Source organism: Triturus cristatus, chromosome 3_1 (assembly GCF_964204655.1).
Source record: "Triturus cristatus chromosome 3_1, aTriCri1.1, whole genome shotgun sequence".
In the NCBI taxonomy this organism is placed as follows: Eukaryota; Metazoa; Chordata; class Amphibia; order Caudata; family Salamandridae; genus Triturus; species Triturus cristatus.
The window spans coordinates 62,140,539-62,159,139 of record NC_140583.1 but is presented as its reverse complement, the minus strand read 5'-3'; the positions used below and the strand labels follow the sequence as shown (position 1 = coordinate 62,159,139).

General features: G+C 50.5%; 1 protein-coding gene across 1 annotated transcript in view; it reads left to right on the top strand.

Annotated features, from left to right (window-relative positions):
• Positions 1 to 18,601, top strand: part of EXT2 (exostosin glycosyltransferase 2) — a 399,733-nt gene that overhangs the window by 61,987 nt on the left and 319,145 nt on the right. The window contains exons 4-5 of the mRNA XM_085643454.1: positions 13,242 to 13,358; positions 16,274 to 16,469. Of these exons, the coding sequence (XP_085499580.1) occupies positions 13,242 to 13,358; positions 16,274 to 16,469 (313 nt within the window). The remainder of the gene's footprint in view (positions 1 to 13,241; positions 13,359 to 16,273; positions 16,470 to 18,601) is intronic.

Here is an 18,601-nt window from a genome sequence, read left to right as displayed (position 1 = left end):
CCGCCCCAGGATCTGGAACAGCATCCCTGTATCCATCAGGACCGCCCCAGCATATGTGCTCCCAGGATCTGGAACAGCATCCCTGTATCCATCAGGACCAGCACAGCATCTGTGCTCCCAGGATCTGGAACAGCATCCCTGTATCCATCAGGACCAGCACAGCATCTGTGCTCCCAGGATCTGGAACAGCATCCCTGTATCCATCAGGACCGCCCCAGGATCTGGAACAGCATCCCTGTATCCATCAGGACCGCCCCAGGGTCTGGAACAGCATCCCTGTATCCATCAGGATCGCCCCAGCATCTGTGCTCCCAGGATCTGGAACAGCATCCCTGTATCCATCAGGATCACCCCAGCATCTGTGCTCCCAGGATCTGGAACAGCATCCCTGTATCCATCAGGACCGCCCCAGGATCTGGAACAGCATCCCTGTATCCATCAGGACCGCCCCAGGATCTGGAACAGCATCCCTGTATCCATCAGGACCGCCCCAGGATCTGTGCTCCCAGGATCTGTAACAGCATCCCTGTATCCATCAGGATCGCCCCAGGATCTGGAACAGCATCCCTGTATCCATCAGGGCCGCCCCAGGATCTGTGCTCCCAGGATCTGTAACAGCATCCCTGTATCCATCAGGACCAGCACAGCATCTGTGCTCCCAGGATCTGGAACAGCATCCCTGTATCCATCATGACCGCCCCAGGATCTGGAACAGCATCCCTGAATCCATCAGGACTGCCCTAGGATCTGGAACAGCATCCCTGTATTCATCAGGACCGCCCCAGGATCTGGAACAGCATCCCTGTATCCATCAGGACCGCCCCAGCATCTGTGCTCCCAGGATCTGGAACAGCATCCCCCTGTATCCATCAGGACCGCCCCAGGATCTGTGCTCCCAGTATCTGGAACAGCATCCCTGTATCCATCAGGATCGCCCCAGGATCTGGAACAGCATCCCTGTATCCATCCGGATCGCCCCAGGATCTGGAACAGCATCCCTGTATCCATCAGGATCGCCCCAGGATCTGGAACAGCATCCCTGTATCCATCAGGATCGCCCCAGCATCTGTGCTCCCAGATCTGGAACAGCATCCCTGTATCCATCAGGATCGCCCCAGCATCTGTGCTCCCAGATCTGGAACAGCATCCCTGTATCCATCAGGACCGCCCCAGAATCTGGAACAGCATCCCTGTATCCATCAGGACCGCCCCAGGATCTAGAACAGCATCCCTGTATCCATCAGGACCGCCCCAGGATCTGGAACAGCATCCCTGTATCCATCAGGACCGCCCCAGCATCTGTGCTCCCAGGATCTGGAACAGCATCCCTGTATCCATCAGGACCGCCCCAGGATCTGTGCTCCCAGGATCTGTAACAGCATCCCTGTATCCATCAGGATCGCCCCAGGATCTGTAACAGCATCCCTGTATCCATCAGGACCGCCCCAGGATCTGTGCTCCCAGGATCTGTAACAGCATCCCTGTATCCATCAGGATCGCCCCAGGATCTGTAACAGCATCCCTGTATCCATCAGGATCACCCCAGGATCTGGAACAGCATCCCTGTATCCATCAGGACCACCCCAGGATCTGGAACAGCATCCCTGTATCCATCAGGACCGCCCCAGGATCTGGAACAGCATCCCTGTATCCATCAGGACCGCCCCAGCATATGTGCTCCCAGGATCTGGAACAGCATCCCTGTATCCATCAGGACCAGCACAGCATCTGTGCTCCCAGGATCTGGAACAGCATCCCTGTATCCATCAGGACCAGCACAGCATCTGTGCTCCCAGGATCTGGAACAGCATCCCTGTATCCATTAGGACCGCCCCAGGATCTGGAACAGCATCCCTGTATCCATCAGGACCGCCCCAGGGTCTGGAACAGCATCCCTGTATCCATCAGGATCGCCCCAGCATCTGTGCTCCCAGGATCTGGAACAGCATCCCTGTATCCATCAGGATCGCCCCAGCATCTGTGCTCCCAGGATCTGGAACAGCATCCCTGTATCCATCAGGACCGCCCCAGGATCTGGAACAGCATCCCTGTATCCATCAGGACCGCCCCAGGATCTGTGCTCCCAGGATCTGTAACAGCATCCCTGTATCCATCAGGATCGCCCCAGGATCTGGAACAGCATCCCTGTATCCATCAGGGCCGCCCCAGGATCTGTGCTCCCAGGATCTGTAACAGCATCCCCGTATCCATCATGACCGCCCCAGGATCTGTAACAGCATCCCTGTATCCATCATGACCGCCCCAGGATCTGGAACAGCATCCCTGAATCCATCAGGACTGCCCTAGGATCTGGAACAGCATCCCTGTATCCATCAGGACCGCCCCAGGATCTGGAACAGCATCCCTGTATCCATCAGGACCGCCCCAGCATCTGTGCTCCCAGGATCTGGAACAGCATCCCCCTGTATCCATCAGGACCGCCCCAGGATCTGTGCTCCCAGGATCTGGAACAGCATCCCTGTATCCATCAGGATCGCCCCAGGATCTGTAACAGCATCCCTGTATCCATCAGGATCGCCCCAGGATCTGTAACAGCATCCCTGTATCCATCAGGACCGCTCCAGGATCTGGAACAGCATCCCTGTATCCATCAGGATCGCCCCAGGATCTGGAACAGCATCCCTGTATCCATCAGAATCGCCCCAGCATCTGTGCTCCCAGATCTGGAACAGCATCCCTGTATCCATCAGGATCGCCCCAGCATCTGTGCTCCCAGATCTGGAACAGCATCCCTGTATCCATCAGGACCGCCCCAGGATCTGGAACAGCATCCCTGTATCCATCAGGACCACCCCAGGATCTGGAACAGCATCCCTGTATCCATCAGGACCGCCCCAGGATCTGGAACAGCATCCCTGTATCCATCAGGACCGCCCCAGGATCTGTGCTCCCAGGATCTGTAACAGCATCCCTGTATCAATCAGGACCGCCCCAGGATCTGTGCTCCCAGGATCTGGAACAGCATCCCTGTATCCATCAGGATCGCCCCAGGATCTGGAACAGCATCCCTGTATCCATCAGGATCGCCCCAGCATCTGTGCTCCCAGATCTGGAACAGCATCCCTGTATCCATCAGGATCGCCTCAGCATCTGTGCTCCCAGATCTGGAACAGCATCCCTGTATCCATCAGGACCGCCCCAGGATCTGGAACAGCATCCTTGTATCCATCAGGACCGCCCTAGGATCTGGAACAGCATCCCTGTATCCATCAGGACCGCCCCAGGATCTGTAACAGCATCCCTGTATCCATCAGGACCGCCCCAGCATCTGTGCACCCATGATCTGTAACAGCATCCCTGTATCCATCAGGACCGCCCCAGCATCTGTGCACCCAGGATCTGTAACAGCATCCCTGTATCCATCAGGACCGCCCCAGCATCTGGAACAGCATCCCTGTATCCATCAGGACCAGCACAGCATCTGTGCACCCGGGATCTGGAACAGCATCCCAATATCCATCAGGACCGCCCCAGCATCTGTGCACCCGGGATCTGGAACAGCATCCCTGTATCCATCAGGGCCGCCCCAGCATCTGTGCACCCGGGATCTGGAACAGCATCCCTATATCCATCAGGACCGCCCCAGCATCTGTGCACCCGGGATCTGGAACAGCATCCCTGTATCCATCAGGATCGCCCTAGGATCTGGAACAGCATCCCTGTATCCATCAGGACCGCCCCAGCATCTGTGCACCCAGGATCCGTAACAGCATCCCTGTATCCATCAGGACCGCCCCAGCATCTGTGCACCCAGGATCTGGAACAGCATCCCTGTATCCATCAGGACCGCCCCAGCATCTGTGCACCCGGGATCTGTAACAGCATCCCTGTATCCATCAGGACCGCCCCAGCATCTGTGCACCCATGATCTGGAACAGCATCCCTGTATCCATCAGGACCGCCCCAGGATCTGGAACAGCATCCCTGTATCCATCAGGACCGCCCCAGGATCTGGAACAGCATCCCTGTATCCATCAGGACCGCCCCAGGATCTGTGCTCCCAGGATCTGTAACAGCATCCCTGTATCCATCAGGACCGCCCCAGGATCTGTGCTCCCAGGATCTGGAACAGCATCCCTGTATCCATCAGGATCGCCCCAGGATCTGGAACAGCATCCCTGTATCCATCAGGATCGCCCCAGCATCTGTGCTCCCAGATCTGGAACAGCATCCCTGTATCCATCAGGATCGCCTCAGCATCTGTGCTCCCAGATCTGGAACAGCATTCCTGTATCCATCAGGACCGCCCCAGGATCTGGAACAGCATCCTTGTATCCATCAGGACCGCCCCAGGATCTGTAACAGCATCCTTGTATCCATCAGGACCGCCCCAGCATCTGTGCACCCAGGATCTGTAACAGCATCCCTGTATCCATCAGTACCGCCCCAGCATCTGTGCACCCATGATCTGTAACAGCATCCCTGTATCCATCAGGACCGCCCCAGCATCTGTGCACCCAGGATCTGTAACAGCATCCCTGTATCCATCAGGACCGCCCCAGCATCTGTGCACCCGGGATCTGTAACAGCATCCCTGTATCCATCAGGACCGCCCCAGCATCTGTGCACCCAGGATCCGTAACAGCATCCCTGTATCCATCAGGACCGCCCCAGCATCTGTGCACCCAGGATCTGGAACAGCATCCCTGTATCCATCAGGAGCGCCCCAGCATCTGTGCTCCCAGGATCTGGAACAGCATCCCTGTATCCATCAGGACCGCCCCAGCATCTGTGCTCCCAGGATCAGGAACAACATCCCTGTATCCATCAGGACAGCTGCAGCATCTGTGCACCCAGGATCTGGACAGCATCCCTGTATCCATCAGGACAGCTGCAGCATCTGTGCTCCCAGGATCTGTAACAGCATCCCTGTATCCACCTGGACCACCCCAGCATCTGTGCTCCCAGGATCTGGAACAGCATCCCTGTATCCATCTGGACCACCCCAGCATCTGTGCTCCCAGGATCTGGAACAGCATCCCTGTATCCATCTGGACCACCCCAGCATCTGTGCTCCCAGGATCTGGAACAGCATCCCTGTATCCATCAGGATCGCCCCAGCATCTGTGCTCCCAGGATCTGTAACAGCATCCCTGTATCCATCACGATCGCCCCAGGATCTGTAACAGCATCCCTGTATCCATCAGTACCGCCCCAGCATCTGTGCACCCATGATCTGTAACAGCATCCCTGTATCCATCAGGACCGCCCCAGCATCTGTGCACCCAGGATCTGTAACAGCATCCCTGTATCCATCAGGACCGCCCCAGCATCTGTGCACCCGGGATCTGTAACAGCATCCCTGTATCCATCAGGACCGCCCCAGCATCTGTGCACCCAGGATCCGTAACAGCATCCCTGTATCCATCAGGACCGCCCCAGCATCTGTGCACCCAGGATCTGGAACAGCATCCCTGTATCCATCAGGAGCGCCCCAGCATCTGTGCTCCCAGGATCTGGAACAGCATCCCTGTATCCATCAGGACCGCCCCAGCATCTGTGCTCCCAGGATCAGGAACAACATCCCTGTATCCATCAGGACAGCTGCAGCATCTGTGCACCCAGGATCTGGACAGCATCCCTGTATCCATCAGGACAGCTGCAGCATCTGTGCTCCCAGGATCTGTAACAGCATCCCTGTATCCACCTGGACCACCCCAGCATCTGTGCTCCCAGGATCTGGAACAGCATCCCTGTATCCATCTGGACCACCCCAGCATCTGTGCTCCCAGGATCTGGAACAGCATCCCTGTATCCATCAGGATCGCCCCAGCATCTGTGCTCCCAGGATCTGTAACAGCATCCCTGTATCCATCACGATCGCCCCAGGATCTGGAACAGCATCCCTGTATCCATCAGGATCGCCCCAGCATCTGTGCTCCCAGGATCTGGAACAGCATCCCTGTATCCCTCACGATCGCCCCACGCTGCTCCAGTGTAGGGAAGAGTTGAAGGCTCGGATCTTTAAAGAAAACTACATCACAGCGCATTAACCCTCCACAGCTAGCTGATACATGGAGTGCCGGACACAGACTAGTTACCTGAAAGAACCTCTGACGTCACTGACCCATCGGCACTGGCCTACTGGAGGAAGGGGGTGGGGTCACTAGGACATTGTAAGTGTGCACACCTGACGGGGTGTAAGCGGAGATGCCTCGAGCGTGTGCTGTGTGCATTACTATCCTGCATGCATGCTTTGACGTCACGTAAGTGGTTCCTTTGCTAAAGATATTCCGTGGAAACGGCCTTATTAAAAATAATAATACTCCAAAATCTAGTCAGACCTATCGACCTCACATGACTATCTCCCTCCCAAACTTTCTACCGAATTTATAATCAGTGATCTAGCCAGACTCAATCCCATATGTAGAAGATCGGGTGAAGTGATGGCTAAGCTCCAATCGCGTCATATTTTTGGGAGGGTCTTGATTGTTGGTTTTTGTGCAGGTCATGTTGTTTATGTATGGTCGATGTGTGGGCAGCGTTTTTGCACTTGTTTCGTTCTATTTTTTTGTTTTTGTTTTAAAATAGTGCCATATAATCGAGACCCTGATCCGCAGGTTATTACAATAAGATTTGGAGGTACACAACGATGGCTACTGACTGTGCCGCACAAACGGCTTCCTGTATTTCGTGTCAAAGGTTCATGGCGTTTGTGTTTCTGAAAGAAGTGAAACCTGTTGCACGGACCTGCCGCCCCCGCACCCCAGTAGTGCACTGCCCCAAGTGGCCGGCTACTGGACTCCCACCAGTGCCAGCCCAAGGGTGCATCGTGGCTTTCACGGGAACCCCGCTCCTGAGACGTGATCGGACCTTGTCCTTGTCGTTGCTGGTGTCTTGGCCCTCTGTTGACAGATGCAGATGTGTGATCCTGGGCACTGACACGGGGGGGTTAGGGGTGGGCACCCCTGCAGGGACGCAGAGCCTTGTGTTCCACCGCAGCCGAGAGCGCTCTCGTGTAAGAAGACCTTGGGATGTCGTCCCATTCCGATGCCTCCCCTCTGCCCCCTCCCTGACCCAGCAGCCGCCATCTTGTCCTCCTCCATCTCCTCCCTGTTGATGAAGAGCCGATGACACATGCAGAGATGCCAGACCCATGCAGCGCTCGCGGTCGCCTGGAGTCTGAGCACGTGGGCGCCAGGGTGATGCGCAGAGATGCCATCGAGATCACAGGCCGCCTGCCTCGTGATTGCTTTCATTGTGTCCCAGAGTGTCACCCCGGCCTGCCCCCTCCCCTTCCCAACCCCCCACGGACAAGGGAGAGTTTAATAGGCCCTGCTACAGGCCTAGACCTGGACCCCCCCTGGCAGGCACCATCATTGCGGGTCAAGGCGGCCCGGACTGCTGTGAGTTATAACTACAGTGAAGAGAAAGGTGATGGTGAACCGAAGGCAGATGTAAAATAGTTGTAGAGATGTTTATATAGTATTAGGGCCCGGACCCCCCCAAGGGAACCCATGCCCCAACCTGTAGTAAACCCACAATCAACTAGTCAGTCCAATGGTGTGGGTAAAAACGGCCATGTTTAATCAAACAAAACATTCATAAACATGACAAGTAAAACATTATTAACTTTCAAATTTAAAATTCACTTAATCACACTTTTAATATTTACAAGCGTCCATAATCACTGTTTATGCGATATCCAAGTACTCCAGCACTAAGGGGCCTTCTGGCTCGCATCCCCTATCTGAGAACCACGCAAGGCGCAACCCACCTGCGTCCTAGAGCGGTGAGCCCCCCAGCCCTCGGTCCTTGTCCGTCTTTTTCCGGGGACCCACCTCTCTACCACCAGGCTGCCAAGGAGGCTCGTGTGACCTGTCGCCCTTGCCTCTCCAGCCGGTGTCCCCATTCTCCCTGCGGAGAGCTTACCGTCTCTCCCCTCAGTGCTGGCCTCGGGAGTATGCCAGCGGGCCTCCCGTTACCCTGAAAATCACTGTTCTGTGGCATCTTTTCCGCCAAACCCTCCCACCTAACCTATCCCCAAACCATATATCTAAGGGACGGGTGGGTGGGAGATCGCACAAAGTCTTCAGGTCCAGGCAGGAGCGGGAAAGAGAAGGAGTGGAGTCTGGGGCCTAAATAGCCTCACCCTGGCTCCACCTCTCCTGAACGCTACTTGCGCCGGGCACCCGTCACGGTGACCCGGAAGCACTACCTCCGGCCTGCAGCCAATTAGGCTGCTGGCCGGGCTAAGGGGGTGTGTCGCGGGTACGGGGGGCCGGGTCCTAAGTGCGCGCTCTAGGGACGGGTGGGTGGGAGATCGCACAAAGACTTCAGGTCCAGGCAGGAGCAGGAGTGAGCGGGAAAGAGAAGGGGTGGACGTGAGTCTGGGGCCTAAATAGCCCCACCCTGGCTCCACCTCTCCTGAACGCTACTTGCGCCGGGCACCCGTCACGGTGACCCGGAAGCACTACCTCCGGCCAGCAGCCAATTAGGCTGCTGGCCGGGCTAAGGGGGTGTGTCGCGGGTACGGGGGCCGGGTCCTAAGAGCTCGCTCGCTAAGAGTTGCGCTTGGCATAGGGCCCGGACCCCCCAGGGAACCCACGACCCAACCTGCAGTAAACCCACAATAAACTAGTCAGTCCAATGGTGTGGTTAAAAACGGCCATGTTTAATCAAACAAAACATTCATAAACATGACAAGTAAAACATTATTAACTTTCAAATTTAAAATTCACTTAATCACACTTTTAATATTTACAAGCGTTCATAATCACTGTTTATGCGATATCTAAGTACTCCAGCACTAAGGGGCCTTCTGTCTCGCATCCCCTCTCTGAGAACCACGCAAGGCGCAACCCACCTGCGTCCTAGAGCGGTGAGCCCCCCAGCGTTCGGTCCTTGTCTGTCTTTTTCCTGGGGGCCCACCCCTCTACCACCAGGCTGCCAAGGAGGCTCACGTCACCTGTCGCCCTTGCCTCTCCAGCCGATGTCTCCATTCTCCCTGCGGAGAGCTTACCGTCTCTCCCCTCAGTGCTGGCCTCGGAGTATGCCAGCGGGCCTCCCGTTACCATGAAAATCACTGTTCTGTGGCCTCTTTTCCGCCACTAGGGTGACCACGGCACAAAGCTTAAAGCACCACTGGCCGCCCACCGTGCCCCGAAAACCTCACAGCGCTCCCCACCGCCCCAGACACCTCACCTTAGAAGTCCGCGACGCCCCGAGATGCTTCGAGTGCTGCAACGCGACACCAACCGACCGCGACGATAGACCCCAAGAGTACCAGCCGCTGCGAACACCGACGCAGTTTCAGTCGATCCGGTTGCCGTTCCAGTCGATCGCACAAAGTCTTCAGGAGCAGGAGTGAGCGGGAAAGAGAAGGAGTGGAGGTGAGTCTGGGGCCTAAATAGCCCCACCCTGGCTCCACCTCTCCGGAACGCTACTTGCGCCGGGCACCCGTCACGGTGACCCGGAAGCACTACCTCCGGCCAGCAGCCAATTAGGCTGCTGGCCGGGCTAAGGGGGTGTGTCGCGGGTACGGGGGGCCAGGTCCTAAGTGCGCGCTCGCTAAGGGTCGCGCTTGGCATAGTGCTTTTATTAAAACTGTCTCACTTTTAAAATCGGTTTCTGCAAGGCCTAGTGCCTGTAACTCTGTGGTGCACCTTCCCCACCTCTCTGATAAGGTTGAGTGCCATTTACTCTCTGGTGCACCTTTCCCACCTCTCTGATCAGGTTGAGTGCCTGTTCCTCTTTGGTGCACCTTTCCCACCTCCCCGCACAAGGCTGAGTGTCTGTAACTCTCTGGTGCCCTTTCCCATCTCTCTGATAAGGCTGAGTGTCTGTAACTCTCTGGTGCACCTTTCCCACCTCTCTGATAAGGTTGAAAGCCTGTAACTCTGTGGTGCCCTTTCCCACCTCTCTGATAAGGCTGAGTGCCTGTAACTCTCTGGTGCTCTTTCGCACCTCTCTGATAAGGCTGAGTGCCTGTAACTTTCTGGTGCCCTTTCCCACCTCTCTGGCAAGGCTGAGTGTCTGTAACTCTCTGGTGCCCTTTCCCACCTCTCTGATAATGTTGAGTGCCTGTAACTCTCTGGTGCCCTTTTCCACCTCTCTGATAAGGCTGAGGGCCTGTAACTCTCTGGTGCCCTTTCCCACCTCTCTGATAAGGCTGAGTGCCTGTAACTCTCTGGTGCCCTTTCCCACCTCGCTGATAAGGCTGAGTGTCTGTAATTCTCTGGTGTCCTAAGTGCCTGTAACTCTCCGGTGCACTTTTCCACCTCTCTGATAAGGCTGAGTGTCTGTAACTCTCTGGTGCCCTTTCCCACCTCTCTGATAAGGCTGAGTGCCTGTAACTCTCTGGTACCCTTTCCCACCTCTCTGATAAGGCTGAGTGCCTGTAACTCTCTGGTTCCCTTTCCCACCTCTCTGATAAGGCTGAGTGCCTGTAACTCTCTGGTGCCCTTTCCCATCTCTCCGATCAGGTTGAGTACCTGTAACTCTCTGGTGCACTTTCCCACCTCTCTGCACAAGGCTGAGTGGCTGTAACTCTCTGGTGCACCTTTCCCACCTCTCTGATATGGTGGTTCAGTTATGGACTGTGGAGACTGGAATCAAAATTAAGTTGATATAAAACAATGCCTCCCAGACCATAGATTGTACTTATTTAATCTGTGGAGAGCTACAGGAGTCTCTCTACCCGTGTTCAACCAATGAACGGACCTTACTTAGATTTACCTCTTTGAAAAAACTGGCGTTTCACGTATCCTGCTTTAAATGTGAAACCCAACCGGTTTTGTCAAAGACTCATGTGGCAGGTACTTAACTTGGTCTGATATTTATCTTTTTCTGTTTTTTAGATTTCATATCATGTTTTTACATTTAACTGGAACAGTAACATACATGTTTACACATGACGCTATGACGAAACATTGCAACACAAAAATAAATGAGATAATGATTAAAACATAAAGTGACAGTACATTTTACACATAGACATTTCATGTACAATGAGACGTGACTTCCTACATTGCACACATCCAACATAGAATTACAAATCCTGTTTGTATGTATTTGTCCTGAAGTGTCCAACTGGAATTTGATATTGGGACCTGTTGCCCTTGTGTCCTCGTACACTTTTATGATAGTATAGGGTCCTGTAGAGGTCAGAGCATGACTAGATGGACTCCTGTCTAAGCAACCTTAATTACCCTTTAGCTTATAGTGCCTTTTGTGCTCCAACCAATTGTTCATGGGGACTCTTGGCCTCAGTTTGGAATGTGCCGACTTGTTTCGTCCTTTTGGGTTGGACCTAGGTGTGAGTTGGGTGGAAGGTCTTCTTCAGGGCAGTGTCTGTTCTTGTGGGACACGTAGTTTGTCTTTTGGAGACCTTCGAGTTTCCTAAGTTGTGTTCATGGCCCAGCGCGGAAGGTGATCGTCCATGAAGGGTGTTACAGGCATAGCGCCTTTAGTTCCTATGTTGTTGTGCCTCTGTAGGCCCTTGCCTGCACCCCTCGTCTGCCTTTCAACGATTCCCTTGTGTCTTTCATCTTCCCACCTCACTGCACGAGGCTGAATGCCTGGAACCCTCGTGGGCCTGGAACTTTCTGCTGCACTTTTCCCACCTCCCTGCACAAGGCTGAGTGCCTGGTACTCTCTGGTGCACCTCCCCCCTTCTTCCACAAGGCTGAGTGCCTGGAACTCTAGGGTGCACCTTTTCCACCTCCTGCAGGTCCATGCATGTGTGTAGGCGCTGTAATTGATTTGGTGAATGTGTGGTGGGTGCCTAGTGATGGAGGCACATAAAAATACAATGTACTCAACAGTAAAGATTAACGTCTAGTAGTTAAGAACAACTTGGGAGAACCTATAACCTGCTTCATGTTGTTACAATAGAGATATTTTAAAGACAGAAAAACTTTTATGTGGTTAGCCAAACAATTACACAAGACAGTACAGCCACTTTTCTGCAGATAAATAACAATGATTTATTTACATTGGTCTGTAGAAATACTGTACCTAGTACACTTTCCAAATAGGAAGCGAAATGCAGCAAACAAGGTAGTTCCTGAAATAGAGGTAACAGATTGAAGACTTTATGAATTAAATGAACAATTCAAACCGATTAGTTGTAGTTACATTTGGTGTAAGTAGTGCTGTAACAGTAGAGTGCTCGAAAAATGCACTCGCCTGCTTGCTATGAAAGCAGATTTAATCAGGACTAGCTATTTTTTAGTGCCTACTCGCCCTTTCTGGCGAGTAGGAAGACAAACTGACTTTTGATCTGTCTCTGAAAGCGGAGCAAATGTGACAAGATAACAAGATTTAAATGCATTTTTATTGCTCTCAAAGTGAATGAGCAATAAAGATGGACAAACAACATTCAGTGGCTTTTCTGGGTCTGGCTCAGTTTAGTTTATTGATTTGTTTTTAGAGGATGGACATTTGCTTGCCTATTTTTAGAGAACTGGAGAATGAAGCCTTATGAGAGTGATGAATGTGTTTACAGAAACTTGGCTGTCTCGGAGAGATGCAAATTGTCATTTATGATCGGAGCAGGATTTGTGTCTGAAAAATGGATGGTGGCTTTCAGATGTCTAAACAGTTTAGAAAGTGTTTCCAATTCTATAATTGAAATGGTGGCCAGTGTGGCAGAGGATTTAGAGTGAAAGATTGTCTCTTGTTCAGAGGAATGTACGATTTTGTCTTGTTTGGATTCTATTTTGTTAGTGAAGAAACCTATAAACTATTTACATTTGGGAAGGGAGGACTAGTATCGTGATTTTGTCAAGGATAGATTGTTGTCCTGGATGTACCTCAACAAGGCACCATCGGGGTTGTTTGAAGATGAGATTGGTCATGTATATAATTGGCTTTGCCAGGTACAATGGACTTCTTGTGGTTTTTCCTTAATGCTTAGATGAGAATATGCAAATTAGTACACAAAACAATAACTGGGACTCAAAAAGTAGACTGCACGGCATTGTACAGCACTGTATGGGTACTGAGAAGAAAACATACTGGTACACACCCACAAATATAGAAGTGGACGACATGCCTTTGAACACCATCATGATGGAGCCAAGATAATTGAATTTGCACATGCCCTACACATAATAGATGAGAGTTTAATTTGCATGTTTAATTAGAATCCACATGCTCATTCAAATGTTCCACAATCAAGTTAAATGTGCTGCAGAATTCAGCACTGATGGTGGAATGTAGTCCTGAGCTTCCTCTGATGTTTCTTGAGCTATGTTACCATGTCTTTTTTGCTGCAGGGCCCTGCTGGCTGGAGGAGGCTTCTCCACATGGACCTATCGCCAGGGATATGATGTGAGCATTCCTGTATTCAGTCGGTTGTCTGCCGAGGTCACTCTGCCTGAGAAGGCTCCTGGGTAAGGATGCATGAATGTTGGTATTACTTGTTCTGGAGAATTCCTCATTGATGGGTTCGCCTCTTTCCTGGGAGGTGTGGGGTTGTTATGCAGCCGCACAGCTCATGTATCATGCTCACAGCTGTTATGAGGCAAGGCCATGTTTTGAGTTCTATTACGACTCCTCGCAAATAATGAAAAATATTTTAGCTGGACTCCTTCAGCTCTTTCATGAACAGATTGCTGCTCTGCACAACCAAGGACTCTGGTTCCTGCCCTCAGTAGTCTCCACTTCATATCTCCCACCCTAAAACAAACCCATCCACCGTGGGGACTATCACCATACCTAGAATTGTTGGGCAGGACTTTGATCCTCCTCGTTGGACAGGTCAAGGCTTCAGAGGGCAATAAAATCCAAGTCCCTCACACATAAATCACACACAGTTCAGCTACTGAACATGGTATCTCCTTTGTGAAAATGACTTCATCCCCACTTGTCCAAATAGCTGTTCTCTTTCGTCCTAGATATATAGTTGTAGTATTTTGATAGCCATCTTAGGAGTATTTATTTTGCCTCCAATACTTTACAGTTTCACAGACAGTTATCTGTTCTGTGTCATTCTCCTAGGACCCCCCTACCAATTCCAATCTGTTTCCTTCTGCAACTGGTCATTTACTTTCTCCTTAATAACTAGTCTCCTTTGAAAACTCCTTTTCACACTACCCTCCCATCTACTCTTCACCGGCTCCTCACATTCTCATTCTTTCTTGCCATCCTCCACTGCCCTTCTCCTCAGTAGTTTATTTCCGTCTCTTATACATCTGCCGCACTTCTTTACTCCATGACCTCCTTCCCTTTTTAGGTCACGCCTACCAGATAGTTGGCTGCAAAATGCCTCTTGGGTACCATAGCGAACATCTACATTGGCCTTAAAGTCCGCCCATTGCTTACAATTGATTGGCTTAATTGTAAATCCTCCTCTTGCTTCTTTTTTGATGGCTTGTCTTCCTGTTAGTTTCTGCCCCTCCACTGGACCATATCCTTTTAATTGTCTGATTTGCTTTCTACCCCTGCACACATATAGATAACTACTTATTTTCTTTTTATTTATTCCCTCTATGAGAGTACATGTTTTATAAGGATCTCTAACATGTGTACTGCTCCTTCCCCCACATCCCTGCACACTCCTCCCCCACTTGCTCTCTTCACCATGTTCTGCTCATTGTTCCACACCTGCCCCACAGCCTAGATGCTCAATGTTGTCCCTCCGCACCCCTGTTCAATGCTTTGTCCTCCTTTTGTTTTAGTTTTTTCAGGTTGTTTTAAATATTCTGTCCTCCCCCCACCGTATGTACCCCTCCCCGCCCGCCCACCCACCATTGCTTCCCTCCCACACACTACTGTGTTGCGTCCCCATCTCATTCGCTTCTTATAAAAAAAAATTAAAAAATTGAGGGCCTAGCAGCAGTTGTTTGTTGCTTGGCTGCTCCACTTTAAAAACAAAAAAACACTTTTGCATGGGTAAGAACAATTTGTTTGTTTTTAAATTTACATCCCCATTTTACTTCCGCCATCTTGAATCAGTAAATAAAAACAAAAAGAGAAAAGAAAATAACGTTCATGCCAATCAGTTGGCACACTCCTACGACATCACGTGTGCACATGTTTACTGAATGGCATGCACATGTGTGCACATCACCACACTTTTTATGTGCTGATGCCTCTATCATTCACAAAAGCATTTGGCTTTTTATTGATACTGCTCTGCATTGACAGAAAGCATTGGCAAAGGCAGTTCTAAAAGCAAGACATCTTGACTTTGCCAGTCCTTTTTTCCTCATCCTCCTTCACTTACCATTTAACCCTCTTTACTCACTACCAGGATGTGTAAAACTTAAATGCAATGCACCCTGCACTATTGACTGTTTATGTCCTACTTTAGGGGTGGCATATATGTATTAAAAACGAAAGCTTAGGCTGAAAAGGTTTATTTTGCCAGGTCGAATTGGAAGTTTAAAACTGCACTACATGCTGCAATGTCTGGCCTAAGTCATGTTTAAAAGGCTGCTTTTAATAAGTGGGACAACGAGTGCTGCTGCCCACTAGTAGCATGTAATTTACAGGCACTCGGTACCAGTTATACTATAAAAGATAGTGTTACAAGTAAATTCAATGTACCAATCGGGTGTAAGCCAATTGTACCATGTTTTGGGGGAGAGCACAAGCACTGTAGCACTGGCTAGCCATAGGCACGTGCACCGTCATAAAAGCCAACTAAAACAGGTTCAGAAAACATGATGGGTGAAAGGAAAAGGCTTGGGAGTGATCCTGCATACTGGGCCAAGTCCAGCACTGGACATGAGCCTGCATGCAAGTTGGAAGTAGTTACCCTAACCCTGGAGCACAGAGTTTCTCGGTCATCACTGATGTGGCATCTTTCTGATTCTGGTAGCGGAATCTTGGTCTACTGTCTGGACGATTCTATTCTAACTGTATACCACAGCAGCAGGCGGTAGTTGCGTATTCCAACAGTCTGTTCTGTGGCCGGTTCTGGGAAGTTGTGGCTTTTTTGCCGTGGTCTTTGTTGTCAGGTGCTGGCAGGATGGTGAGTTGGAGCTGGGGGTGGTAGGTCAGAGGAGACCTAAAACAAGGGTAAAAAATAATAATAAAACTAATGTTTTTCATAAAATAATGAGTATGAGTTTGATAGTTAAGGGGTCTGCAGCACTGATTGTCCAAGTCTGGCACATGCATTTTGATTCCCCTCCTAATATCTGAGCTTGTGGTCATCGACTCTACTTTTACCCTTTAGAGTGCAGAGGCATGGCCGATAGGTGGCCTTGTTAATTTTCCCATTACATTTAAAAACAAAAAAACATGAATGCATGTTCCTCTTGGGAGATATAATGCTGAATGTACCTCTGTTTATTTCCAGCACCCGCAAGTATTTCCTCCTATCGTCCCAGGCAACCTTGCATCCTGAGTATCGGAGTGACCTGGAGGCACTTCAGGCCGAGCACGGAGAGTCTGTCATGATCCTCGACAAGTGTTCCAACCTGTCTGACGGCGTCTCCTCTCTGCGCAAACGCTGTGTCAAGAACCAAGTCTTTGACTACCCCCAGGTGCTGCAGGTAATGAACACCATATACTTGTGAATTCTGGATGTCTGCCCTTATCGAATTTGTAGGGAGGTGTTTTGGGCTAAACACCCAAATTAGGGGCACCTGCTCACTTTAGAGACATGGACTCAAAATGAGGATTTCATGAGCTGCTTATATCAAGACTATAAAGGCTGGCCTCAACAGAGAAGGATGTACTGGTGCAAAAAAATGAACTCAGATGTGTCTTCCAGGAGCTGTACACATCCTGGCACAGTAGGCATCTAAGAGTTTGTAATTTCTACTGTGATGAAGTAGCTCACGCTGCTATATTCTCCTTTCGGTTGAACACATTCTCTCGGGTGAGAAGGCAGGGTTATAGTGTATGGGCGAATATGGGGAGGGGAAGGTTGTCCACTTCACCTGTCTATTCAAGTCGTGGCAGCTTTTCAGAGTTCTTGTGGGGGGGAGGGGGGGGGGCTGAGGTAGGTTTTCAGGGGTCATACCATTGTACATTCCACTTGGCTCTCCCCACTATATCCCTGACCATATGCAGCCAGTGCTTGTCCGAAACTCTAAGAGACCCTTCAGCAGTCACTCGTAATGGAGCCGCTTTATAACAAAAGTGGAAGTCTGGTAGGGCTGGCCCACTGGCCCCCCCCAGGTAGTCTAAGGAGTGTGTCCGGTAGTCGAGGTCTGCAGTTTTGCCATATAAATTAGGTAATGAGTGAGCGGAGGGTCGGAGAAAGTCATGTTCCAGAGTTCGGGGGAGCCTTTGGAAAAGACAAAGAACCGTAGGTGAGGTAGTTATATAAACCACATTAATGCGACCGAGCCATGATGTGAAAATAGGAGTCCATCATCTGAGGTCTGCTTTCAATTGATGGAGTGTAGGAGAGTTGGCCTTATAGAGGCTTGCAATTGTGGGAGTGATTCAAATGCCTAGATATGTTACATCTTTCTAAGCCTTTGGAATAAGTGTCAATGCTTAGGGAAAATAACAGTGGGGATAGAGGGCACCCCTGTCTCGTCCCCCTCCCAAGTTGAAAGAGGGCAGAACTGTATCCACTTATTAATACTGTAAATTTTAGGGCCTCATAAATAGCTCGGATCATAGCTATGAATTCTTCACAGAAGCAAAAGCGTGTTAAAGTTAGGAAGAGAAAGGACCAGTCAACGCGGTCAAATGCTTATTCAGCGTCAGGGCCTAAGAGTACAGCCGCGATCTGTTTATTTGTGGCTTTTTCTATCAGGTAAAACACTGGTCTCACGTTATTGTGGGTTTGCCGGCCCTTGATAAAGCCTGATTGATCCGAATGGATCAAGTTAGGCATCTAACTATCAATGCGGGATGCTAAAATCTTTGCATATGACTTGGTATCCAGATTGAGCAGGGCTATGGGTCTTTGTGAACTACAGTAGCTCGCATCTTATGCTGGTTCCGGAATAACCATCACCAGTGCCTCATTCATAGATGGAGTAAGGGATCCTTGTATAACAAATTTTCGGAACAGGAGAGTCAGATGAGGAATAAGATCTGCACTAAAGGTTTTTATAAAAGTGAGCTGTGAGGCCAACTAGTCCAGGTGCTTTATGAAGTTTTAGAAAGGTAATAGTTTTGCGCACCTCTTCGTTCTCTCAATACCTCATTTTGGACTTCTGTGATCTGGGGTAGTTGCACTTCATTCAAATACTCTGACTGGACTTGGGGGTCTACATAGTCTCCCGTGTATAATTTGTCATAAAAGTCTTTGAAAATACTTGCTTTCTTGGTGTTGGAGGTAGCCATCTGTCCTCTCTTTGTGCATATATCGCCAATATTCTCTTTTCCATGCATGCTTCCTAATTGGTGAGTCAGAGGAGTAGCGACTTTATTACCCTAAGAGTAAGAGCTCTGTCTAAGATGGAGAAAAGTGAATTCCGCTCTATTGTTATAGATCACATTCAGTTTACCCCTCACGGCCGTGACTTTCCGTTCGAGAGCCAAAATTCTGGTTCACTTTTTTTTTGGTGTGTAATTCCTTTTCAAGTATCGTCAGCTCTGAGGCTCTCTGTTTATTAAGGGCGGAATTCAGGGCAATTCATTTACCCCTGGGGGTTATTAATCTCAAAGTATTCCCTGATTGCTTTCCTGAAGTCATCCCGTAACTGGTGGTCGCATGTCG